The sequence below is a fragment of the Plecotus auritus genome (genome assembly GCF_963455305.1).
Source record: "Plecotus auritus genome assembly, chromosome: 7".
NCBI lineage: Eukaryota > Metazoa > Chordata > Mammalia > Chiroptera > Vespertilionidae > Plecotus > Plecotus auritus.
In genome coordinates, this window is record NC_137774.1 from 72,407,532 (window position 1) to 72,432,910 (window position 25,379).

Sequence of the window (25,379 nt, forward strand, 5' to 3'; positions counted from 1 at the left end):
CATAAAGCATTTTTGTTTTTATTGCACATCATATAAAATGGACGACACTGTATTTAAAACAGACAAGACGCTCACAAGGATGCAGAGACCCAAACTCTTCTTTTCCAGGCCTTACCTGTGTTTCACTGCTCCTGAGGTTGGAGGCAGCTCTAACACATCAACCGAACCAGGTCACAAAGAACATGCTTGTTCTGGGGACTTCAGAGCTGTGCTGGGCCCTTCTGCACTGGCCAGTTTGGAGACTGCTGGTGACAATAAGGGTGTCGGGCAGAATGGTTGGGTCAGCAGAGTACCTGGGGCATGGCAGGGTGGGAGGCCTGTGGACACCTGGTCTGCTGGTGGAGGCTGGGATTACAGAACCAGCACTGAGAAGGAAGATGGACAGGGCAAACTGGACCTGGGTATCCATCTCAAATGGACATACTATAGCTGATGGGTATAGAGAGCAAAAGATGTGCCAAGTCAGGCCTCAACCTGGCCAGCTGGCAGAGGCCCTTCTGAAACACACACTGGCCCAACAGGATTAAAGGGAGATAAATAGTGGGCACTGATAGAGGGAGGAGGCCAGGGGCCCTAAATCCAGTGGGTGACATGCTCCGAATACCACCCCAGGAAATGGAGTGGAAAAGAAGCTGATCCATGTTGGTCATTTTCACAGAGGGATCAGATATGGTCCCAAGGCCCAGAAATGCTTGTGGAGGCCTGGCTTGCTGAAGGGGTCGAAGACCCTCACAGGCTGCTGACAGGCATAGGTGGGGAGCGGCGGACAGGACCATCAGTTCTGCCTCTTTTCTTCTTGCCCACGGGCAGCCGCCTCTTCCTCTCGAACTTTTCCTTCCGGGCTGTAGCGGTGGTGAAGGTGATACACTGGGCGTCCAGGAAATCCAGCAGCTTCCTCGTGGCCATGCGGATGCCCTGCTGCTTCAGCTCAGCCTGCAGCTCCGCCAGCTCAAAGGGCTGGTACAGCAGGACCTTGCGGTAGAGAGCTGGTGTGGAGCGGATGTAGTGCCTCACTGCCTCTTCCGTGGCCACTACCTGGACAGCCGCCTGTGAAGCACTGACCCCCTCCTCACCCTCCTCATCTTCTCCTGCAGACTCAAAGGCCGCTCCAAACTCACAGGAAGAACTGAAAAGAACCAGGTATTACTATTTTGTGGCACCCCTTCCCTACAGTCCCCCAAGACCAGGAGCCTATTTGAAGAAAGAAGTTATTTCTATATCCCCTGTGGAGCTGGTTCATGGCATGGATGAACCCCCAGTGCTGTGTCCCTGGCACTCTAGCTGCTGGCCTGAGCAGGATCTTGTCCTCCACCAGAAACTTCCATCGATGGCAGCAGGCCCCCATCAAGAAGGCATGCTGGGCTGGCCCCACTCCAGGGAGCACCCTGCGGGTTGAGGATGTGGGAGCTCCAAAGGACTGCTCAGGGGACTGCCTTTGAACCCCACCTAGATTTTCCGTAGTTCCAACCCAGAAGGCACTGGGGCTTCTGAACATCCGCCATTAGGCATCACTTGTGTCAGTGCTGAGACCCACTGGTCAAAGGACCTAGGAAGCCACTGGCCCCGTCCTTTGACCTGCTTACCTCTGTGAGCTTAATGAGCTGTCACTGCTGTCCACAGAGGTGGCCGTGGATTCCTGGGAGGCCGGGAGCTGGGTGTCACCATCAGGGCCTAGAGGCACCTCTTTGGCTGGTGACATATGGGGGATACTTCCACCAGGCTGCTTCCGATGTCGGGGACCCTTGGTCTTAGCTGGTCCCTTGGATCTTTGAGGAATAGGGTCAGACGTGGCCTGCAGCCTGGCACGACTAGCTGCCCTTGAAGCTTTGGAGGTCTTGGTGGCATGGGTCTGGCTGCGAGGAGCCTCCAGGGGTACCTGTGAGGATTGGCTCTCGTCCTCGGAGTCTGACTCCAGTGTTTGGTGAGTGTACTGGAATATTTCCTTCAGTTTTAGGACCATCTGGCGTTTGGGCAGAGGGCGTACCCCAAATCTGAATGGAGAAACAGTTGAACTTCAGCAAAGAGCAAACAATTTTCAACAAATAATTAATTTCATGCTGTAACTGAAATCTTAAATGCCTGACTTTTATGAGCATTCAGAGGTTAGCGTCTATCCTGTGTGCCAATTGAGCTTACTCTGAAGAATATTCCAAAAGGGCCATTTCCCATGTTCTGAACAATGGGGGTGGCGATGACTTCCCTGGACCCAATGTGAAGAGCAGATTTATTAGGATAGGAAAGATTTGTTGTTCTTTTAAAAAATCATGTCCCCTTACTCATATTTTTAAGGCCAGGGTCCCATCTCCACCCACATGACATATGGAGACCTGTCACCTGATGGGTAACCTGGAAAAGCCTCATTTCTTAGCTTCTTAGGGCCTGGGTAATTTGGGGAACAGCATGTGGAGAGCTGGTAGGCACACACGCCCCTCCTCGCCCCCACACACAGCGACCCCCACACCAGAGCCCAGGGTGGATCTGGTGATGGGCCCTACATCTCACAACCTCGCTAGGACTGGTCACTTGCAGGAGGGAGGGACCACTAATGAGCAAGCTTTCAAGAACACTACCAACCTGTCCAGTTCCTTCTTTAGTACTGGGGTCTCCATGATGGAATACTGTGGCATTGGTGTTATGGGCACTTTTGGGGGCAAGTTCTTCCTCTGATTAGCACCTTCCATAAAGAACAAAAGAAACATATGTTTTAGTAGGAGGGACATGGGTTTACCTTTTCCGACCCTATTGATATAACCAAGAGAAAGATGTACTTGAAGAAAGCCCAGTCCATTTGCTCCGTAAGAGTAGTTATGTCCACCCCCTCACAATCTGACTCTGGCATCATGTCTTCCTGTTAGAAAGCATCACCTGGCACATGATAAGGGCCAGGGCGACCTTGTGCAATGCTGATGCTAAGTGAATGCGGCAGAAGCATATGAGTGGTTGCCACAGGCTGGCATGACTGGGCAATGGCAGTGTCTACTAATAAGTACAGTGTTTATTTCTGGGGTGATAAAAATGTTCTATGGCTCAGTGGCTGAGCATCGACTTATGAACCAGAAGGTCACGGTTAGATTCCCGGTCAGGGCACATGCCCGAGTTATGGCTCGATCCCCAGTGTGGGGCATGCAGGAGGCAGCCAATGAATGATTCTCTCTAATCATTGATGTTTCTATCTCTTTCTTCCTCTCCCTTCCTCTCTGAAATCAATAAAAAAATATATTTTTAAAATATGTTCTGGGATTAGTGGTGATGGTTGCAGAATATTGTGAACATACTAAAAAACACTAAATGGTACATTTTAAAGGGTGAATTTTATGGTATGTGAAAATGTCTCTATAAAGCTGTTATTTTAAAAAAGAAATGGGTATTTAAAAAATAAATGGGACAATTAGGAAAGAACGGACTTTGGTTCTTATCCTTTTTATGAGCATGGAGTCCTCTAAGACTCTAATAAAATCAACAGGCTTTCTCCTTAAAAAATGCACAACAGCCAAAACCCGTTTGGCTCAGTGGATAGAGCGTCAGCCTGCGGACTGAAAGGTCCCAGGTTCGATTCGGGTCAAGGGCACGTAACTTGGTTGCGGGCACATCCCCAGTAGGAGGTGTGCAGGAGGCGGCTGATCGATGTTTCTCTCTCATTGATGTTTCTAACTCTCTATCCCTCTTCCTTCCTCTCTGTAAAAAATCAATAAAATATTTAAAAAAAAAATGCACAACATAGGGGAGAAACCAAGATGGCGGCATAGGTAAACAACTAAACTGCTGCCTCGCACAATAATTTCAAAACTACAACTAAAGGACAAAATGGACATCATCCAGAATCAGAGGAAGGTTGGCTGAGTGGAAATTCTACAACTAGAAGGAAAGAGAAAAGCACACTGAGACTCACAGGAGCTGCGGAAGACAGAGGTACAGAGGCGTGCGTGCGCTGAGAGGGCAGGAAACTGAGTATGTGGCTGGCTTTCTCAATTGGGAGGGAGACAAAAGCTCCCAACTGCTCTGAACTCCAGTTCTGGGCGAGACTCTGGGGACCCAGGCTCATACGGGGAGAAACTGGACTGTCTGGCAGCGGGTGAAACTCGAGGGCGGCTTTCTCTCAGAGGTGCTTGCAGCGATTACCGCGGGACACTGAGACCCAGGGGCCTCTTAGGGCAGGGCTGACGGGAAGCCATTGCTGTATGCTCCACCCTGAGATCCTGCCTCATGAAGCAATAGCTGTTTGCTCCACCCTGAGACTCCGCCCCATCCAAGCTGAGCACAGAGGCTTTTGCTATAAATGGCCTGGTCCTTTGAATTCTAAACTTACCTAACAAATTGCAGCTGAGTCAGAGAGACCCAGACCATCCAAAAGAAGGCCCAAGGCCCCGCAGCAGCTTGCACTGCTTCACAGCTGGACCTCATATGGGCACCTCCAAAACCCAAACAAAGAAGAGAAATCTGCAGATCTCTCTGTAGCTCCTGCTGGGTGGCCTCAGCCAGAGGCTAAATTAGCACCTCCTTGGAGATCCAAGAGCCAGTGTACCCAGGGGTCAGAGTGGGACCATCCAGATTACAACTCCTCAGATCTATAAGGGACACACTCAGGGGGCAGACTCAGTGAGCACCAAAGCCCCACTGAAGCAAGTCTTGTCTCATAAGGGTGTCTCCAGCACAGAAGTTCTTGCAGAGTAGACACAACTGATCCTCACAGCCAATTGGCCTGGAGGTCAATTCCTCCCAGTGATACCAACAACAATCAAGGCTTGACTACAACAAGACTGTGCACACAGCCCATCAAGGGGTGCACCAAGAGTGTCCACCTCAGGTAACTGTGGAGGCTGAGACACTGGGCCCTATAGAACGCCTAGCACACAAAGCCACTCTATCAACTCAGGGAAGCAGCCAAAATGCGGAGGCAAAGAAACAGGTCACAAATGAAAGAAATGGAGGAAAGCAAATGACTGGATATAGAGTTCACAACCATGGTTATAAGGTTTTTCAAGAATAACCTAGAAAAGGCCGATAAATTTAGCGAGACCCTCGAGGATATGAAAAAGGACCAACTAGAAATTAAGCATACACTGACTGAAATAAAAAATAATATACAGAGATCCAACAGCAGACTAGATGATCGCAAGGATCAAGTCAAAGAGTTGAAATACAAAGAAGCAAAAAATACCCAACTGGAAAAGCAAAAAGCAAAAAGAATCCAAAAATATGAAGACAGTGTAAGGAGCCTCTGGGACAACTTCAAGCGTACCAACATCAGAATTATGGGGGTGCCAGAAGAAGAGAGAGAACGAGATACTGAAAACCTATTTGAAGAAATAATGAGTGAAAACTTCCCCCACCTGGTGAAAAAATAGACTTACAAGTCCAGGAAGTGCAGAGAACCCAAAACAAAAGGAATCCAAAGAGGACCACACCAAGACACATCATAATTAAAATGCCAAGAGCAAAAGACAAAGAGAGAATATTAAAAGCAGCAGGAGAAAAAGTTAATTACCTACAAGGGAGCACCCATATGATTGTCAGCTGATTTCTCAACAGAAACTATGCAGGCCAGACAGGAGTGGCAAGAAATATTCAAAGAGATGAATAGCAAGAACCTACAACCAAGATTACTCTACCCAGCAAAGCTATCATTTAGAATTGAAGGTAAGATAAAGAGCTTCACAGATAAGAAAAAGCTAAAGGAGTTCATCAATACCAAACCAGTATTATATGAAATGCTGAAAGGTATTCTTAAAGAAGAGGAAGAAGAAAAAAGTAAAGATAAAAATTATGAACAACAAATACATATCTATCAACAAGTGAATCTAAAAATCAAGTGAATAAAAAATCTGATGAACAGAATAAACTGGTGAATATAATAGAATCAGGGGCATAGAAAGGGAGTGGAGTGACAATTCTCGGGGGGAAAAGGGTGTGGGGAGTGCAGGAAGAGACTGGACAAAAATCGTACATCTATGGATGAGGACAGTGGGAGGAGGGGTAAGGGCAGAGGGTGGGGTGGGAACCGGGGGAAAAAGAGTAACAATTGTAATAATCTGAACAGTAAAGATTAAAAATGAAAAACAAAAACAAAAACAAATGAAGCTAGCCTGAAAATCCTAAACTTAATCAAATTCCTTTCATACATTCTCATGGTACCATGTTTTTTAATGTTGTAGTACTTATATATGTTAGTAATTAAACATAAATGTGTAATATTTGGGATAAAATGCACAACATTTTAATATACAATTTGGGAGAGTTTCTCACTTCAAATTCAGATTAAGGCCTTTGGTCTAAAGTGTACTACAGCTGTTCTCATGCATCACCTGGGAACTGGTTAGAAATGCAAATTCTTGGTCATACCCAGACCTCCTGAAGCGGAAACTCTGGGGTGGGGCCTGTCCACTTGTTTTTGAAGTTCTCCAGGGAATTCAGATGCCCACTCAAGGCTGAAAGTGCTGGTCAACGATGCCCAATTGGTCTAGGATTTTTTTAAGAGGGAATAAAACATCGGGTCAAAGGCAGATGCCCTGTCCATAAGCTCTGCTTCCCTGTTACTAGTCACTGCTCAGTGCCACCCTGCCCTTCCTGGCTCTCCCTGGATCTGCCCGGCTGGGGAAGGGGCAGCACCTTGAGGGGCCTACACTGGGTGCTTTGATTCTCCTCTATGAATGAAATAAGCTGGGAAGTGGCATCCTCCACTGAGGCCCATAACAGGCCTCTCTCACAGCCCCATCTGTTGTTTTTAAATTGAGATGAAATTCACATAATAAAATTTTAAAGTAATTCAGTGGCATTTGGTATTCACAGTGTTGTGCAACCACCACCTCTATCTAGTTGCAAAATGTTTTAATCCCCCCAGAGGAAATTCCATAGCTGCAAGCAGTCACCCCTTCTACTCCTGGCAACCAATAATCCGCTTTCTATCTCTATGCATTTGACTATTCTGGTTATTTCATATAAATGGAATCATACAATATGTGATCTTTTGTGACTGGCTTCTTTCATTTAACATGTTTTTAAGATTCATCCATGTTGTAGCCATGTGTCAGTGCTTCATTACTTTTTATGGCTGAATAATATTCCATTATTTGGATAGGCCATATTTTATTTACCTATTCAATTAGTTGAGGGACTTGGGTTGTTTCCACCTTTTATTTATTTTTATTTTATTTTATTTTATTATTTTGTTGTTAATCCTCACCTGAGGATATTTTTCCATTGATTTTTAGGGAGAATGGAAGACAGAGAGAAACACTGATGTGAAAGAAACACATCAATTGGTTGCCGCCTACACGAGCCCTGATCAGAGCCCGGGCTGGGGAGGAGCCTGCAACCAAGGTACGTGCCCTTGACTAGAATTGAACCCGGGATCCTTTGGTCCATAGGCTGATGCTCTATCCACTGAGCTAAACTGGCTAGGGCTCCACTTTTTAGCTATTGTGAATAGAGCTGCTGTGAACATTTGTGTACAAGGATCTGCTTGAGTCCTGGATTTTAATTCTTTCGGATATATACATAATAGTGGAACTGCTGGGTCACAATGGCAATTCTGTGTTTAATTTTGTGAGGAACTGCACTTGCCCAATCTTAAGGCATACCCGACACTTGGGCCTCTCAGAGGTGCTGGCTCGGTATTCTGGAGTGGGGTCCATAGGCAGGGATTTTTAACAAGTGCCCAGGTGAGCTATAGGGTCCAAGCAAGTTTAGAAAGCTCTGACTTACTATTTAAGAAGTATGTGTTTGATAGCAAGCCTATTCTCCCTCAACTATGGAGAGGATTCTAGAAGGCAAGGAAGGGGCTTGTCACAGGTCAGCAGGCCCTTCAGCATTGCCACCCCATGTTATCATTATTGATTTCCTCCAGGGTCCTTAGTGTAAAAGAATTAGCATAAGTCAGTCAGAGAAAGATAAATATCACATGATCTCACTCATTTGCGGATTATATTGAACAACATAAACTGATGAACAAAAACAGATCCAGAGACAGAGAAGCATCAATGAGATGCTCAAACCTCAGAGGGAAGGTAGGGGAGGGTGGGGGTAAGGGGGAGAGATCAACCAAAGGACTTGTATGCATGCATATAAGCATAACCAATGGACAGAGATACCAGGGGGGTGAGGGCATGTATGGGAGTGGGGTGGGGGGGCAATAGGGGGATAAGGACACATACGTAATACCTTAATCAATTTTTAAAAAAAGAATGTAAAAGATAAACAACTCTCCCCACTACTCACTTGGCTTTTCTAACCCTTCTGATTTCTGAGCTCGATCAGTACTCGGTGTCTGGGCCAGAGAAAGGGCCTCTGGAGACTTCTGTTCTTCTCCATCCCAATTGTCCCACAGAGCTGAATTCAAGAAGCTCAGCCTGTTGCTCCCAGGGGAGCTGGCCTGAGGGGATTTCTCTTGAGACTTCCTTTGGCCAGTGCAGCTTCCACGGATGGGGGTGGTACTCAGGAGTGCTGGGGAGTGGCAGTCACCACTGTCTGGGGCCTCCCTGGCCCTGCTGCCTGGGCTACTGGTGCTCAGGGGGCCAGTCCGCTCAAGGTTCAAATTATCAATTGGAATTGGTGAGAGGGGCTCGACATGCCAACAGCAGTCCTCAGTTAGAATGGGGGGACCGCTGTCCAACAGGGAGCTGCTGCTCGCCTGATGGGAGGCTACCTCCTGCTCATCTTCACTGTCCTCCACCTCCACCACTTCGCTCGCTGTGGCCTGATTCAGCAGCCTCGGCCTAGGCAGCGAGCGCTTCTGGAACTGCCCACTGAAATCAGTGAGGCCTCCTGAGGCTGGACAGGGAGTCAGCACAGAAAAGTGCTTGTGGTGCCTGGGGCTGGGACTGGAAGGGCTTCTGCGATTGACAGGGACCAGGCAGGATGATGATGTCTGGTGCACAATTGCTGAAAACTTACTAGTGGCTTTGGGTCCATCCCTGCTTTCTAATGGGGCCCTGGGCTGGAGCTGAGCCATTTCATATGCTGAAGTCCTGGACCCAAGACCCATGATTTGGGTCCGTGATGAGTGTTCGTGGCTTCTGCTGCCGAGCGGGGTGGCAGGTACCAGCCACGAGGTGTCTGTGGTGCTGTCCTCATCCGGGCTGCTCTCGCGGTTACAGAACAGCTGGGAGGACCCTCTGCCACCCACACAGCCCGGGTTCCTTGACGGCTGCCTCTCCTCCTGCTGCACTGTGGCCTCTCTCTTTGATGGGCTTTGGGAAGGTTCCTGATCTGCATCAACGTCAATGATGGAGAACAGGTCAGAGAACTTGGGGCTAACTTCTAAAACTTTTTCTTCCAAGGAACCATTAAAAACTGACTTTATTTTGGTTTGTTCTAGCTCTAGCTCTTCATCTGAATCCAATAAAAGGATAATCTCATCTTCTCTGTTCATGTTGGAGGGAGAATTCTGAGATCTGGAGCTCTGTTGGCCAGGTTTTGCCTGAGTTAGGTCGATGGATGGAGACTTTTCTGGTGAGGTCAGGGTCTCTTTATTTCTGCATTCCAACACAGAACTACGTTCTTCACCTTCCTGGCACCCTGGATGGTTAAATAGCGTGAGAAGGCTCCGGCCCCTCTTCTGCTTCAATGGTGTGTCCTGGGAGGCCACCCTGGAAGCTCTGCCCTGAGATTGGGGCGTCGGTGGGGATAAGTCATTTTTGTGATGAGGGTGAAGGTGTGGTTGGCGTGGACTCCTGCCCGGAGTGGGCTGTGATAGGAAGAAGCATGGATGTGATGGAGGTGCCTGCCGGCGACTAGAGCGATGAGAGCTCTGTCCCCGCCTTTGTTTGATAGTGCCATTGCCTCTCTCGTGATCACTTGTTACTTGGGATGGTTCAGGATGCCCTCCTGGAGTTGATGAAAAGGGCTGTTCATCATCAACATCATCAACTGAGTACATAAAGCGTCCTTCCTTTTCCTCTGCCCAGCGGCCCTGAGAGGAGCAAGAGGAGCTGGTGTGATCCAGGGCTTCCTTTGGGGCCTCTGCTTCCTCCTCTCCATCTGAACACTGGCCCTTGAGTGGCAGGAACATGGACTGTCTCTCATTTTTTCTTTTGGTGAGGCACTCATCTCTTCCCTGCCCAGATGGTTCCATCTGTTCTATATTTTCTGACTCTTCTTTAACCTGGATGTTTGGTAGGATTCGCCTAGAACCTGGACTGTCCTCCCCAAGCTGGTTAGTTTCTTCTTTGATCTCTGGAGCTCTTTCCCCCTGGAGCAGCTTTCTCTGAGTAGCAGCAAATTCATAAATTTCTTCCATTTCTGCTTCATTGACCTTTTCTCTATCTTCTTCAAGGCCCTCAGATTTCAACAAGGCTTCTGCTTCCTCCTCTTCACCTACCCACATTGACCTCAAGAGTTCTTGGAAATTCTCTGCTCTGGTTTCACAATCCTCATCTTCCTTCTCCTCCCGTCTGCCCTCTGAATCCATCATGACAGATGCTTGTTTGCACAGGTGAACAAGCTCACTCACACCAAACCTGCAATAGGAAACGCCATGCATCATCACGGTCCAACACAGAGACTGCCGCCTGGTGCTCCCAGCACAGGCAAGGATTGGAGTGCAAGTCCTCACAAGGAGGACAATCATGACTCAGTCCTGGCTTCTCCCTGCTCTCCTGTGACTAGGGTGCACGTGCAACACCCCAGGCTACTTGGTTCTCGAAACAGAGACTCATGAGGTAGGGCTCACTAACTCCATTATGCAAATGTAAAGGGTCACATCATGCTGAGCTGAAGATAATAGCAGCTGGTGGTACTGCAAAACTGGGGCGCACATGCTGCCTTGAAAGGCACCCAAAGCACTGTGACTGATGCAAACTAAAAGCAGACAACCTGTCATGGGTCAGCCCAGGCCAATGAGTGCGTCAGCCTCCCACCTGCTTGAAGGTTCTGTGGTCTCATCAGTACATTTAAAACCCTAGAGGCTGAGCCAATGCTTTCCTAAGAATGCATCGGAGGGATGACATGGCCTTGGATGAACAAGTTGTTTTTTTATCCCAGAGGCCCTCACACCTTGTCAGGAGGTAGAACACCTTTTTTGTTGAACAACTTGCCACTTCTCCTGCGATACTGGTGTGGACAAGCTGGGTAGGTGCAAATTCATGGGAGTTGGAATAAACCTTCTGTCCATTTTCTATTTTCTGGGACTTGGGAAAGGACTGCTGTTGATTGATCTTAGTGGTGGGCGATCAAGGAGCAGCAGTGTTTGGGAAGAACTGAGGCTAAGGACCACCCACTCATCACACCTCGGTGGCTAAAAGCCACAAGACTAGGCAGAGGACTCTTTAAGCAGCCTCGGCTCTCCTGCAAGGGTCCATTTCTTTCCAGACTTCCTATCAATATGCCTTGTTCAAAGTCACCACTGGGCATAAACTAGGAATTAAAAATAATAGAAAGGACTCAGCCCTGATCCTCCCCTTAACCTTGTCAGTTAATGTCAAAAGCCATGAAGTAAATGAAAGAACAATGCGGACCTGCAGGCCAGAGAACTGAGGTCAGGGGTCAGCTGGGGAGGCAGGCCAGTGTCTGCAGTGTAGAGATAATGCAGGAACACACGGGCAGCCTCAGTGCTCACATCACTCAGCAGGACACGCTGGGTTCTTAAATCGCCATCTTCTACAGCGAAGAATCCTTCATTGTTTACCTGAGGGTGAAATAAAGTATAAAGGTTTACAGACTGGAAGGTCATGACTTGGGACGAAGCAGATGGTCTTGGGTGGGTCCTGTGAGTCTCTACTCTTATAGCCTTAGTCCGGGGATGAGCATTAGCCAGTGTCACTCCATTTGTTGACCAGAAGTTCTGCAGTTTAAACTGTAAAACTTCTCTGTTTCAAAATCAAATCAGGGACAGGTGCTCAAGAATCCAGTTGGCTCCTGCTTGACAAACATATCAAAGGCACCAGAACTTTCTGATAGACCAACAGCAGTTTCTTGGATTCCAACAACACAATATTCAAGTCTAACGTAAGTCAACACAGAAATGTCTGTCAGCAGCTCAACTTTATACAGGTCAATTATAAATCTTCATAATTATGCAAATAGAGGGGAAAAACAATTCCGGGGGAGGAGGAAAGGATTTTTATTCAATGGGACAAGAAATCTGATGTTTGCCAATCCCGAGGTCATTTCCTCAGACCACTTCCTAACCTCAAACATGTCTTCTCCATGGAAGTGTAACCTTATGGCAACAAAGAGGAAAAAACATTTAGGGCAGGGGGGAGAGAGCAGGGAGGGAGAAGTGGGAGAGCGGAAATGAGGTAGCTCAGGAGGATAGGAAGACAGAGAGAGAGCCTGAGCAAAGAGTGATGAGGAAAAGAGGGGCAGAGAGGCAAGGAGAGGGAGAGGGAGACAGGGGGAGTGGGAGGTCAACGGAGAAAGACAAAAAGGCTCGAGGGGGAATGGCAGGAGTTGCATGGAGGCGCAGCTTGTTCACCGCGTACTTACATACTGAATGAGAAGTGGGCATCGGGCATAAAGCACGAACTTGTGGGCATACAGCACTTCCCCGTTGTCCATCTGAAACTGGACATCACTCAGGTGTGGGTTATTTACCATGGCACTGAAGTCAGCAACCAGCAAACCGAGAGAGAGCTGAGACAGGAGGAGAGCCGTCACTTCCATCAGTCACTTGCCTCTCTAACTGTGCAAGTTCCCCAACTGGGATGGCGGAGAGTGGGCAGGCGGACCCTTGCACTCCTCTCAATAGGGTTCCTACATTAGGTTCCACCTTTAAGTCACTCAAGTGACACGAACAAAACACTAAGTTCTCAAATTCTCTATTACACTGAGTTGCCTGGCCTAAAATGGGAGGGACCAGCAAGTGGAGAGGTGTGACTATTCTAATAAAGATGAAGCTGCAGCAGTGGTAGCTGCTGGGGGCTGTGTGCGCTAGGCCTAGTGGTTCAAAAACTCTGCTGTGTGGCCCTGTAAAGAAATTTACCAGCCCGGTGTAACAGACGAGGCCCCCTTGTCCACATGGTTCAGGGACCCAGCTGACAGGACCTCCAAGTCCCTTCTCTATGTGCCATGGTCACCAGAACTTGGTGTGATACTGATATACTAACTGGGTGACATCCACTCTAAGGAAAACTAACTTCTCACCAATTCATCACCTAAGAACATGAACTCTTAGGGGGAGGCCTGCCCAGGACCAGCACGTCGGAGGGGCACAGTGAGTCATGAATGAATGAATGAATGAATGAATGAATGAATGAAACGTTGAGAAACAAATGCACAGAGCAGTCGGCTAAATGAGGGGATCTCACAGAGTAATGGTGGTCCCTCTGGGCTCCCAGTCAAGCAGGCTCCAGGCTGCCCCCATAAGTTCAGTGACAAAAGGGACAAAGCCTTATGGTGGAGCCCCGATAGGCTCCTGTGGGTTCTTGCTGGGCTCAGCTCAAATACTGTCAAGGATACCAGGGGACTTGTACAAAGGCTTGAAGGCCAGCAGTGAGCTGACCCCACTGAACATACGAGCACCAGCAGCCAAGACTACAGAGCCAGAGCAGAGCCAGGCCCACGGAAAGGTCCTTACCGAAGCCTGGCCGCCCATTTCCAAGTGCTGCTCCTCAGGTGGCAGGACAAACCCAGTCAGTGGAAGGCCACCAGGCAATAGATCTATCCCTGAGAGAAGGATTCACAGGTTAAAAGAACATCACTTCCTGGCAATGTCAGCCTCCAGGGAAAGAGCATCAACGGTGGGCTGAGCTGACCCCAAAAGAGCCTGGGAAATTCTTCAGTCGGACTTCTTCAGTGAAAGTGATCCCCACAAACCACTACCCCCTTCCAACAGAGAGGAAACAAGCAGTAAAATAAACAGAACTAGCCCACCAGTCACTCGCTCTGGATAAACGGCTCTGTCCTTGGTTAAATTTAAGGAAATGGCAATAGACTGACCTGTCTCACATTCACCTTTGAGAACAAAATGAAAACAACTAGACTGCCCTTTCTCCCCATCATATGGGGATGAGCCAGGGAACCTCAAAAATGAGCTGCCTTCATGGTCTTGGTCACAGGGAGGCGAGGGCCCACAGGGCAGGGCTGGCCCAGGTGTCCCATCCTGTGTCTCACCTGTGGTCCCCTTTGAATCAGCAGAACCCCCGCTGCAGGGCAATGGGCTGGCGCTCAGCCCCTCTCTTGCCAGGTCCATGAGGTCCTGCAGGGCCTGGTACTCCCTTTGGCTGGCGGAGGGTGACAGATTCCTGGAACTGGCACTATGGAGGGCAGGTGGCATGCGCACGCCCAGCTGTGGCTGTTCAGACAACACTGGTGACAGCGTGGGCCCCTATGTGAGACCATGAAAGAAATTGGAAGCCAGAGTGACCACATGACTGCCGTAACAGCCGCCACCCAGATGTGAGGGTGCCAGCCATAGCCCAGCACAACCCTGGAAAGCTTTTCTTCATCACCATCTGTCAGCAGGCCTTTCTGTCACAGTGAAGGCCATGTCTGTGGTATCACATCTGCAGAAGGATCCCTGGGGGCCCCCATCTTCCTAACGTCATCTAAATGGTCTCAAGCAAGTGAGTACGGACTCTAGGACCACCTGCATCAGGGTTGTTTGGCTCCTGGGCCGCATCACAGATAGATTCTGTCAGCCCCTGGGGGCAGAGCCTGGGACTCTGCATTTTAAACTAACTCTCCAGGAACGCAATACATTTGGGAACCAGCGGTTCTCCCCGTTCTTACTAGGAAAGCCATCTAGTGGCTGCAAAGAGAAACAACGCTATCGCTGACACCTCTAGGCTTCCTCGCATCCCCTCCCCTCCTAGACCTTTCTGTTCCCTAGCTGTTGATTCCCAGTGCCATAATCCTGGAGCTCCCAACCCCTCAGAGTCCACCTGCATGTATTCGGAGGGGAGGGCGCACCTTGGTGGACTGCTGGGGCACCATGGGGGGCACCAGGCTTGCCATATAGAAGGACTCCAGAGCCCAGGCCGTGGTCAGGGCGCTGCCCTCCCACAGAAAGTTCCGCTTCCCTTCAGGTGGTTGTAGACTCCTGCTAGCCTTTTCCAGCTCTTCCTTTAAAAGTCTGCTTGCAGGAAGTGGTGGCGTGTTGGACAATTCTACTTCTTCCTCTGCAAAGAGCTGGGCCACTCGATCCTCAATCTGTCTTCCTGTGGTCTCCAAGTCCTGGACTAACAACTGCGGTGGGGTAAGGGGTACTTTCTTCTTTCGACTCTTCTTCTCTAGAGAGAAACAAGTGACAGTCAATAACAGTCATCCACACAGCCTGAGGCCAGTGGTAAACTTCAGCCAGAGGCAGGATGGCAAGGCTCCCCCGGGAGCCACCACTCATGGTCACACATACCTGCTGACAGTTTTGTCCTCTCAGGAAAAGCAGTTCCCAGCGGGAGCATTGCAGGTACAACCTCCTGCTCCATCTCGGACCGGGATAGAGCCATGGCCACCAGCAGGTCCTCAGACAGCACCTCAGGCTCATTGACCTTCTGCCTCTTCTGTGGTCCCTTCTTGTTGGGGGCTCCCTTCCGCTTCAGACCTCCAACGTGATTGCTGAAGCTTAAAGGGCAGCCAAACAGAAAGGTTAGTGATGGCCAGAGGTTGGGAGCACTTCCTGTTCTGAGGTGGTCCCCACTGGACCAAAGAGGGCTGGACCTTCTCCTCTGTGGGGGAAAGAGAAAAGGGGCATCAAGTGCCCCAGAGCTCACTGTGATCATTCTGTGCCTCACGTAAGCTCACACGATCCTGCGCCACAAGTTCAGCACAGTTTAGACTCCAGAGTGTCTGGGTCCTTCTGTGTGATCCTGCCCAGCCAGGTTCTTGGTGGGTATACAACACCGGCAGTGGTACTGCACCCCCTGGATGTGGTCATACCCTTCTGGTAGAGTCAACATTCGATGGCTCCAAGTCAGCACCCTGGATCCCACCAACTTCTGCCCATTGATACTTCAGATGCCCCTTAGGTAGTCCTGGGTATATTGGCCATGAAAGGATCTCTTTCTCCTGCAGGGGCTGCAGGGCAGTGCCTATGCCCAAGGTCTGAAGGAAAGGCTTCTCAGCTTGGGCCACCATCTTGGTCAGTGGGCTTGGAGGCCAATGTGCAGGAACTCATTTGGTTCGAAAGAGATTTACTGAAAGATTTTCTGGCTGAAGAGAACCTATACTTTCCGCTGCCTCCCAACAGGCTGGGCAAGATAGAAGGGTAAAGGTGAGAAAGAAATGAAGGACAACCTCAAGATCACCTTCCCTACAGCTGAAGGGCATTCCGGAAGCACCTCTGGCTTTCACAAAAGCTTGTGCTCTCTGCTGGGCCAGTGATGGCTCCAGAATCCCAGGTATCATCTTAGAAGATCTCATCACTTAGATCTAATCACAATCTGGGAACCCTGCATGATAATCACCACCTCCAAGAGAAAAAGGAACCACCCCAACATACCAGGGCCCGGCCAGCAGGTAGGCTGTACCTAAGGTTCTTAAGTCTATGATGCTAGTGCTGAATGCTAAAATGCAGATAGGACCACTAGTGAAGACTCAGCCTCTGCACTCCCCATCTCAGCACTGACCTAGCTCACATGGTCAGAACCTGTGTGCAAGGCAGTGGCCAGGACAAACAAACCACCCTCGGGTTCCTTTTGCTCTTGACAGCTGTCCAAGGAAAGAAGTCCCAAATCTATCACAGTCTAGGGCCGATACTGCCTGTGCTCCCTATAAGGTTAGGGTCTATTCTGGCATCCATAGCGACAGGGGCAATGCAGCGCAAAGCTGACCCTCTGCCACTTGGGTGCCTGTGGTTTGCACACTGAAGGCTTGTGTCATCAGCAGGGCCTCCTATGTTAACATTTAAGCATTTAACTCATACAAATATTTTTTAAAGGCCTATGGTTCTGTCTCACTAACTCTTTGAACTATGCTGAGCAATCTTATATTAATAGTATGAGAATCAGTCTACTGAGATGGAAGCGAGGCTGTTCTACACATGAAATAGATGTAGTAAAGTGAATTACTGAATTCTTAGCTGCTCCAGAGGGCACTGACTGCAGGATCCTGGGAACAGAAAACTCTCAGGAGGAAGGACCTTAAGGAATCCAGTCCACAGACACGCCCGCACCCACATAGACCATTTCAAAGCCACCTGGGATGCAGACTTTGTCCCCTATTCAATTCTGGTGGAAACTGTGACTGATTTCCACCTATGTTTCATTTCCAGAATCTATTGTCCCACAACACTACATGAGGCTTTATTTTATTTTTAAAACAAAGCAGAGTACTTCTTTGATTTTCTTCCTTTTCATTTGACTCACCTCGATGTCTGTGCTAGTGTGCTGCAGGTCCCCTCAGGCTGAGCTGTTTGCAACCGCACAGCCTGGAGCAGGAGCTGGGGGTCAACCTCCATCTTCGCTGCACAATGTTTCAAGTGACTGATTCTGCTCTTTGAGGTGAGAAATGGCTTGCCACAAATTGGGCATTCAGGGACCTGAGGTACACAAGGTCTCAGTGCCTTTTCAGACTCATCCAAGCACCTGAAGGAAGACAGTAAACACGGGAGAACCACCTTCCCTGGTAATGTGGATTGAAGCAAACATGGATCCACATCCACATGGACATGCTGTGGGCCAAACCTTGTTCCCCAAAAGCCAGTCCCTCCACACAGCCTGTGATCAGCCTCCAGACATGGAATTTAGGTGTCTGTTAGCAAAGTTGACCAAAGAAAGCAAGGACAGGTTAAACATAAACTTAAGAGTCACCATATGATCCAGCAATTCCACTCCTAAGTATATACCCAAAAGAACTGAAAACAGATACTTAAGCAAACACATGAAATGCATGTTCGTAGCAGCTCTATCCGCAATACCTCAATGGTAGAAACAACCCAAATGTCAATCAATGGATGAGCAGATAAGATGTAGTCTCCCTATACAGTAGAACGTCATTCCATCATAAAAAAAAAAAAAAGAATAAAACACTGACACATGCTACAACATGGGTGAACCTTATAAACACTATGCTGAGTGAATCCAGACACAGAAGGCCACCTAGTATTTGATTCCACTCTGCCCAGAATAGGCAAACTGATAGACAGAAAGCAGATCAGTGGTTTCCAGAGGCTGGGGCGGGGAGGGTTCAATGGAGAGCAAGTGGTAATGGGTACAAGTTTTCTTTTTGGGGTGATGAAAATATTCTAAAATTTATTAGAATGGTTACATAACTGTGAATATTACTAAATGAAAGCCATTGAATTAATTATTCACTCTAAATGGGTGAATTGTATGATACGTTTTCAACAAAGCTGTTAAAAAATAAAAAGCAAGGGCAGGTTGACACCAACACCAGCTACTGTCACAGGAAGGTATCTGATTTCCACTAAGCCATAGGGGTCCCTGGCTCTGGTCCCGCCCACAGGAAAGGTGACAGCTGAGCTGCTCCTACCGGTTCACATGCTGCTCCCTTCGGGTCACGTTCATAGCAGAGAGGTTCTTTTGACAGATCTGGCAGAAGAACAACCCCTTCTCCTCCAGACTATCGTCATGTGCGGTGGCTCCTTCCTGCCCAAACTCCTGCTGCAGGGCCAAGGCCACTGCAGTGTCGCTTTCTGTGGCAGGAAGCCCGGGCCCAGAGCCTGTGGAGAGGACAAAGATCCATGAGGATGAGCTCATCCTCACACCTTGGCACATCTGTCAGATCTCACAGAGCGCTGACAATGGGTGTAACGTGGAGAAATCAGACTCCACACGACTCTGCCTCATTCCAGGCACCATCCAGTCAAATGGGGCACTGAATGGGACTCCTAGAATAAGACTTCTCAAACTTTAATGTATGTAAAACTCACCTGGGAATTTTGCTAAAATGAACGTTCACATTACAAAGGTCCAGGTGGAGCCCACGGTCCTGCATATCTAACAACTCCTAGGCAAGGCCGATACTGGTGGTCCAGGACTACTCTGAGTATCGGGTCCTAAAGAACTTTCCTTTCATTTTTCTCATTTCTGCTAAAGTCCGCTGCTTTGGACATGTCAGGTTGTCAGGGATTCTATTCCAACAAATCTAAGTTTTCTCTTCAAAGTTCAACCTTTCCTACTACTCTAACTTTCGTTGCCCATCCTAGGAGAACCAGGTCAGAGTGAAATGCCTAGAGATTGTTCCCAAGGTAGCCGTGTCCACCTCTGCCGCCCTCTATCACATCTGATATTGCTGAAGCAGACCCTCGGTGTTCATGAGAAATGGGCCATGAAAACTTCATAAATCCCCAATTCTGGAATACTACTAATGGCCTATCGCTCTTTCCACCAAAGCCAGAAAAGCATCATGCTTTATTTTGGTGCCATGTATATGTATATGTACATGTATACATATGGGTGTGTATGTATATATATATTTTTTAGCAAAGCAGTGGTTTCTCTCTCCTGAACATTATTGGGTATGATATGAAGATATATGGAAGCAACTGAGTCACAATTAGGGGAGGTGCTGGGTTCACACACTGGCTGAGCAACTCCTCTGCACCCCTTTGGGTGTTCAAGGACTGATGCCACGGCAGATGTGACCCTGCTACCTGTGTGGACCTTTGGGGTAGCCTGAGAATCGTCAATGCTTCTAAGGTGAAATCTGCAAGTGCAATACCAAGAGACATATGCTCCTTAACTCATAGGTCTGTCAGTACAGTTTCTTCCTATTTACTTTCATTTTGTATATTTTCATCAGAGATGAGGATTCATATTGTTTAGGGGATAAAGAATGGAATCACCGGATATTATGTGCTTCTTGGTCTGGTATAATATGCAGTGTACCACACCGGCAAAGCGCTGTTACCAAACTGTTTAACTTGGAGCCCATGAGACCTCTAGTTTACTCAGTGTAATGCAACACAGGGATTGCATGAATGGGTTAAATGACATCATGTAGAAACAATCAAGCAAATCCAGAAAGTGGTAAATTTAAAAAGACAACTATCCTGGACTCTTCAAAAAGTATCATTAAAAAAAAACGCAGCTATAGCTGGCTGCTCAATGGTTAGACCTTTGGCTTGTGGGTTCGATTCTGGTCAAGGGCATGTACCACAGTTGCAGGCTTGATCCCGGCCCCAGTGGGGCACGAGCAGGAGGCAACCAACAGGGAGTGTCCCTCTCACACTGATGTTTCTCTCTCTGTCTCTCCCCATCCCTTCCACTCTCTGAAAATCAATGGAAAAATATCCTTGGGTGAGGACTAAACAACAACAAAACCAAGACAAAGGGACTGTTCTAGAGTTCAGACCGTAACAGACTACTGGCTATAGCCATATGCAGTGTGTGAACTTATAGTTCTGACAAATCCTTGGAAACCAGCTACAAAAACTATCCTTGGGATAATTGGGGGATTGGATACCAGGCAATATTAGGAAATTAGGTGTGACAATGGTATCTATATATATAAAAGACTAATATGCAATGTGTCCCCTTGGGAGTTCAACCGGGAGTTCGATCGCTCGCTATGATATGCGCTGACCACCAGGGGGTGGTGCAGAATGAAGGAAGGCCCCAGCTGGCAGCCAGAAGGCCCCAATCGGCCCTGATCGCTGGCCAGGCCTAGGAACCCTACACGTGCATGAATTTCATGCACTGGGCCTCTAGTTGTGATTATAAAGGAGAACCTAGGGGTAAAGTGTCATGATGTATTTAACTTACTTTCATATAGTACAGAAGAAGCACATACATTTATAGAGACGTAAAAAATATATGGCAAAATGTTAATAATTGTTAAATTTAGGCTGAGGATATAAAGAGTTTGCTGTAATATATTTTCAGTATGGAAAAAATTTAAAATTAAAATTAAAAAATAAAACAAGAGTAAGAGGTACCTTGTCAAAGAAACTAAGTGAGAAATGACCCAAGAGACCCTTTGTTCTCTGGCTAGATGACATGAAGTGGCAAAGGTAGAAAGCCAGGCGAGCCCCCCTCAGCAGAAACACAATGAATGTTGGTTTCTTCCTACTCCCTTTCCTCCAGAGTTAGAACTTACGCCTGTTGGGAAGACAGAAAACTCCTGTCATACCGTTCCCCACCATTATTGCCTCTCGAGGGTCCTTTGGAATGTTTTCCTCAAGTGCAGGCTGGAGGGAGCACCCTTCTGAAGCATGTTTCAAACGCTCGGGGTCTGCTCTCTTGAACTGCTGCATTCGCTGTAGGACCATCTCAGCTGCCCGGGGTTTGGAGGGACTTGGCACCGTAGCAGTCAGACAGGGAGGAGGCTGGGAGTCACCGTTAGGAGCAGCCTCTGCAGAGGAAAATATTCACGTGTCTGTTCTAGCTGGAGAAACAAATGACTCTGCCTCTGAATACAGGTCAGACCCAAGTTTCAAAGGGGTCCTTTAGCAGCTAGTTTAGGTTTAACTCTCAAGTGTGAATAGGACTGATTGTTTGTTGGTAACCTCACTGTTTATGGTAATATCAACGTACCTGTCATAGGCAGGAAAGGGAACGAAGAGTGACTGCTAATGAGCACAGGGTTTATTTTGGGGTGATGAATATGTTCTAAAATTAGGTAGTGGTGATAGTTGCACAACTCTGTAAATATACTAAAACCACTGAACTGTACACTTTAAAGGAGCAAATTTTATAGAATATGAATATCTATTAAACTGTTATTAAAGAAATATTAACGACAAACATTTATATCTTTCTAGGTCAGAAGTTCTCCTTTAACTTGGTGTCCACAAAGGCCTCCAGTGGGGATCTATGAAGTCCCTGAAGTTATACATCAATTTTTCAGGTATATGTGGGGGTGCAGTTTTCTAGGGGAATCATGCATACCTTCACTAGACTCTCAGAAAGAGCATGAGGGACCAACAACATTTCAGCAACATTACTGAAGCCTTACAACAGTCTCTGTGAGCTAAGTCCTTACCGCCACTCTACTGAGAGGTCATGCTGACCATACTGGGCAAAAAAAAAAACACATTAAAATCAGGAAGTGAGGTGAGAAAAATGTAGAAACACAGCTCAGGTGCCCAAAGACCTAGTGCTGTATTATATATGCAAGGTGGTTTTCAGCTGTGCATGAAGAATGTATGCTAAGCATATGGTTTAGTACATCAAGGGCAGGAGAGTAAGAAAGCTACAAACAAACTGCTCCTCTCCCCCCCCCCCCCCCCCAAAAAAGGGGGAAAAGTTGTTTGGAGGAGAAAGAAAGAACTGAAGATTCTCCTGGAACATATGGTACCCACTGTGAAACGAATTCAAGAAAATGGGAGAAGCAGCATTATTTTCACATTCATGTAACTCATGTCTACTAGTATAATGTAAACATTAATAGGAAATGAAAAAGAAGAGGGCCCCAAACATAATCGTATGAAAAATTCACACAGGGCTTATATTTTTTTATGACTATCATTTAAAACAGGAGTCGGCAAACTATGGTCCTCAGGGCTGCCTATTTTAGTAAATGAAGTTGTGTTGGACCACAGTTCATTTACTTACTATTGTCTAGGGAGTTGGGGAGTTGTGACAGAGACCATATGGCCTGCAAAGCCAAAAAAATTTACTACATGGCCCTTTACAGCAAATTTTCCAACTCTTGGTTTAAAATAGTACAAACCACCTCTGGTTTCCTCTATGGAAGTTCTGGCAATGTTCCTAACTGGGTTACCTGTCTGGGTGCTCCATGCACTCCTCCAGAGCATAGCAGAAGCAAGCACACTTCCCTCTCCATTCTCAGAGGGAGCTGGTTCACTCTCCTGCCACTTGGGTACCCCTTGCTTTTTTGTCCTTGTGGCCTGGCTACCAGATCGAGTTTTCCTCTCCCTGGGGCCTTGAAGTGTTTTGCTCTTGGTAGCAGTTGGTTTGCTTGTTAGCTGAGTGATGTTTGAGGACTTTTTTGTCTTCCTTTCCCCTGACACTTCCTTGGTGCCATTCTTTTTCACCCTTTGGAAAAAACTGGCACAGAGTTCCTTAAAGTCATCATCTGACTCATCCATCATCTGATCAGTTTTAAGGCTTTCAAGCTTGTTTTCAGAGGAGTGAGGGTCAATCTGGGGGTCCAAGAATGAGCCTAGCTGGGCCTTATTCAGAATCACAGCTTCATTAGGGTTCCTCTTTAATTCTCACTGAGATACCTGGAGAGTTTGCAAAATTGAATAAAAAGTACTGTTTTTCCCTCCATGATTTAAAATGTCTTTCTTCAAATTGTGCCTGTGTTAAACAGCATGTTTAAAGCTTCCCTCTGTTAAAGTTCACATTTGAGAGGTTTTGTTGTCCAACAGATGCCTCTGAGATAGAATACAATGAACTTGTTGCTCAGGTGATTCTTCAATATCTCCATGGTGATAAAGAACATTTGGTTCATTTAATTTCACATCTGTGGAAAAACAAAAGCATGTAAGTGTAATTAGACAGATATTGTCATTTCATGCCATTTCTTCCAGGAGCATGTGGAGTATAGGAGTAACAATATCCCTGTCAATACTCAGGTACAGCCTGATTAACACAGAGCCATCATCCTAAAGGACATCACAACCCAACCCAAGGGATACAGGGCGGTGGGGGGAGGGGGGTGGTGATGTCTAGAAATCTATCAAAGCATGTTCTTTCACAAGCAGAAAACCTTGGGCATCTTGAAAGAGTATTGTTTTTGCTGAAATCTGGGGAATGAATTCTATGAAGGGCAGTCACCACAAAAACATGATGATTCCCAAATCCAGACAAACTATCAGAGGCTCTATCAGCAGGCAATGTAATGAGAGAGAGAGAGAGAGAGAGAGAGAGAGAGAGAGAGAGAGAGAGAGAGAGAGAGAGAGAGAATGGGAATGAATATGCCCTTGAACACTCAGGAGACAGGAACAAAGATAGGAACACAGGAGACTCATTCTTCATTGATACAACCAATTTTCCAAGTAAAAAAAGACCACTTTCCCCATCCTCTCACCCTAGTAAGAGCTCTCCAAACTCAGGTTGCTAGAATGCTGCCCAATGCAAAGGTTAGGCCTTATGGGCATGATTATTTACATCAGCACTGTCTAGTGGGTTTTCAAAAATCAAAATTGAATGACTCAATGGCAGAAAATTTATTTCAAATCCAATAATGCAATCTCCGCTATCCAGTTAATCCAATTAATCATCTAACTTTCCAGATCTACTTAGCATGGCTGACTCATTCACATCATCCATGTAACTCCTTAGAGAAGCTTCCCCTCATCCTTTATCTAAGTACAACCTCTCCACCTCTATTATTTTCTTTCATCACACAGTTTTCACAATAGCATTTATCACAAGTTATAATCATATGTAATAGATAACATTTAATGAATGCTTGCTGTATGTCAAGCACCAGTCCAATTGCTTTACAAGTCTAATTCATTGAAACCTTACAACAATCCTATTTCATAGAATCTACTGTCATCCCTTCTTTACAGCAAGGAATCAAGCACATGAATGAGGAACTGGCTCATGTTCACCCAGCTTTTGAAGTGGCAGAGCTGGGATCAAATCCAGGCAGTATGGTTCCAGGGTATCAGCTCTTATATTTTTATTCATTTACTTATTATCTGTCCCTTACTAAGCTCAAAACTTGAGGAGGGCACAGATTCATCTATTTTACTTCATATTCTCTTTGGCTGACAGGCACCTGACTTGGAAAAGTGATGGACAATTATTTGTTTAATTAACTGCAAATAGTTTGCTATAATCAGAGCGAAGAGATAGTGGGGATTGGAGAGAAGGCTTCAGGGAGAAACTGAGGTCAGTGTCCTAGTGCTTGGAACGTCAGGCTAACCAAACTGAATTTTATCCTATTGGATGTGGTGAGCTAAAGCAAACTCCACCCTCCACACAGCTCTGTCTCAACAACTCTGTTGTTAAAACAGTCTCTCTCCTATACGTACTCAATCAGTATTTGCTTAAGGAAGTAGCGGCTCCTAGGAGACGGCAAGTTTCCAGAGAGCCGGCGACTTGTGCCTACTCAGTGCTGTACCTACCGCGGCGCCGAGCTCACAGCATATGCGGAATGAATAGGCAGGTGAGGGGCGGACCCTCCTGCTCCCCTCAACCGGCGACACAAGGGAAACGGGCAGGGGACTCAACCTGAAGAGATGCTGCCAAGGACTCTGACGGCGAACTACGATCGCCTAACGGACCCCCGGGCAGTGACTCCGTGTGTATCCGGATGCCCCCACCTCTCCTCCCTTCAGACAGCACCGGCCTCCTCCATCCAAGCGCGGCTCCTGCGTTTACCCGCGGCTGGAAGCGGGCGAGAAAGGGTCCTCTGCCTTCGGAGAGCGAAAAAGGCCCGAGATGTTTGGACCTTCTCCCAGTTACAGACTCCTAGCCCCAAAGCCCGGCCCCTCCTACCTCCGGCGCCGCCGCGGCAACCTCTCAACGGAGAGCCTTGAGCCTGCGCATGCGCCGCCCGGCTCCCCGCTGACAATTGCGCAGGCGCAGAGCGGTTGGGGAGTTTTGCTTCCCATCGTCCTCTGC

The 25,379-nt window shown here is 47.5% G+C and overlaps 1 protein-coding gene across 5 annotated transcripts; it reads right to left on the reverse strand.

The window, feature by feature from the left end:
- On the reverse strand, positions 1 to 25,333 carry SLX4 (SLX4 structure-specific endonuclease subunit). 5 transcript variants are annotated; one of them, XM_080680521.1, is made up of 15 exons: positions 25,254 to 25,321; positions 22,558 to 23,265; positions 20,965 to 21,186; positions 18,364 to 18,553; positions 17,238 to 17,456; positions 15,287 to 15,495; positions 14,845 to 15,164; positions 14,047 to 14,260; positions 13,511 to 13,599; positions 12,421 to 12,567; positions 11,451 to 11,620; positions 8,215 to 10,454; positions 2,575 to 2,674; positions 1,584 to 1,991; positions 1 to 1,126 (listed from the first exon to the last, which is right to left on the reverse strand). In XM_080680521.1, the coding sequence occupies exons 2-15, from the start codon at positions 22,886 to 22,888 to the stop codon at positions 730 to 732; spliced, it is 5,256 nt and encodes a 1,751-aa protein (XP_080536647.1). In that variant the 5' UTR covers positions 22,889 to 23,265; positions 25,254 to 25,321; the 3' UTR covers positions 1 to 729. The 5 variants fall into 5 exon arrangements, with proteins under 5 accessions (XP_080536647.1, XP_080536645.1, XP_080536646.1 ...); XM_080680519.1 differs by having other exon boundaries at positions 20,932 to 21,186; positions 25,254 to 25,299; XM_080680520.1 differs by lacking the exon at positions 25,254 to 25,321 and adding an exon at positions 25,137 to 25,234.
- Positions 25,334 to 25,379: the final 46 nt, after the last annotated feature.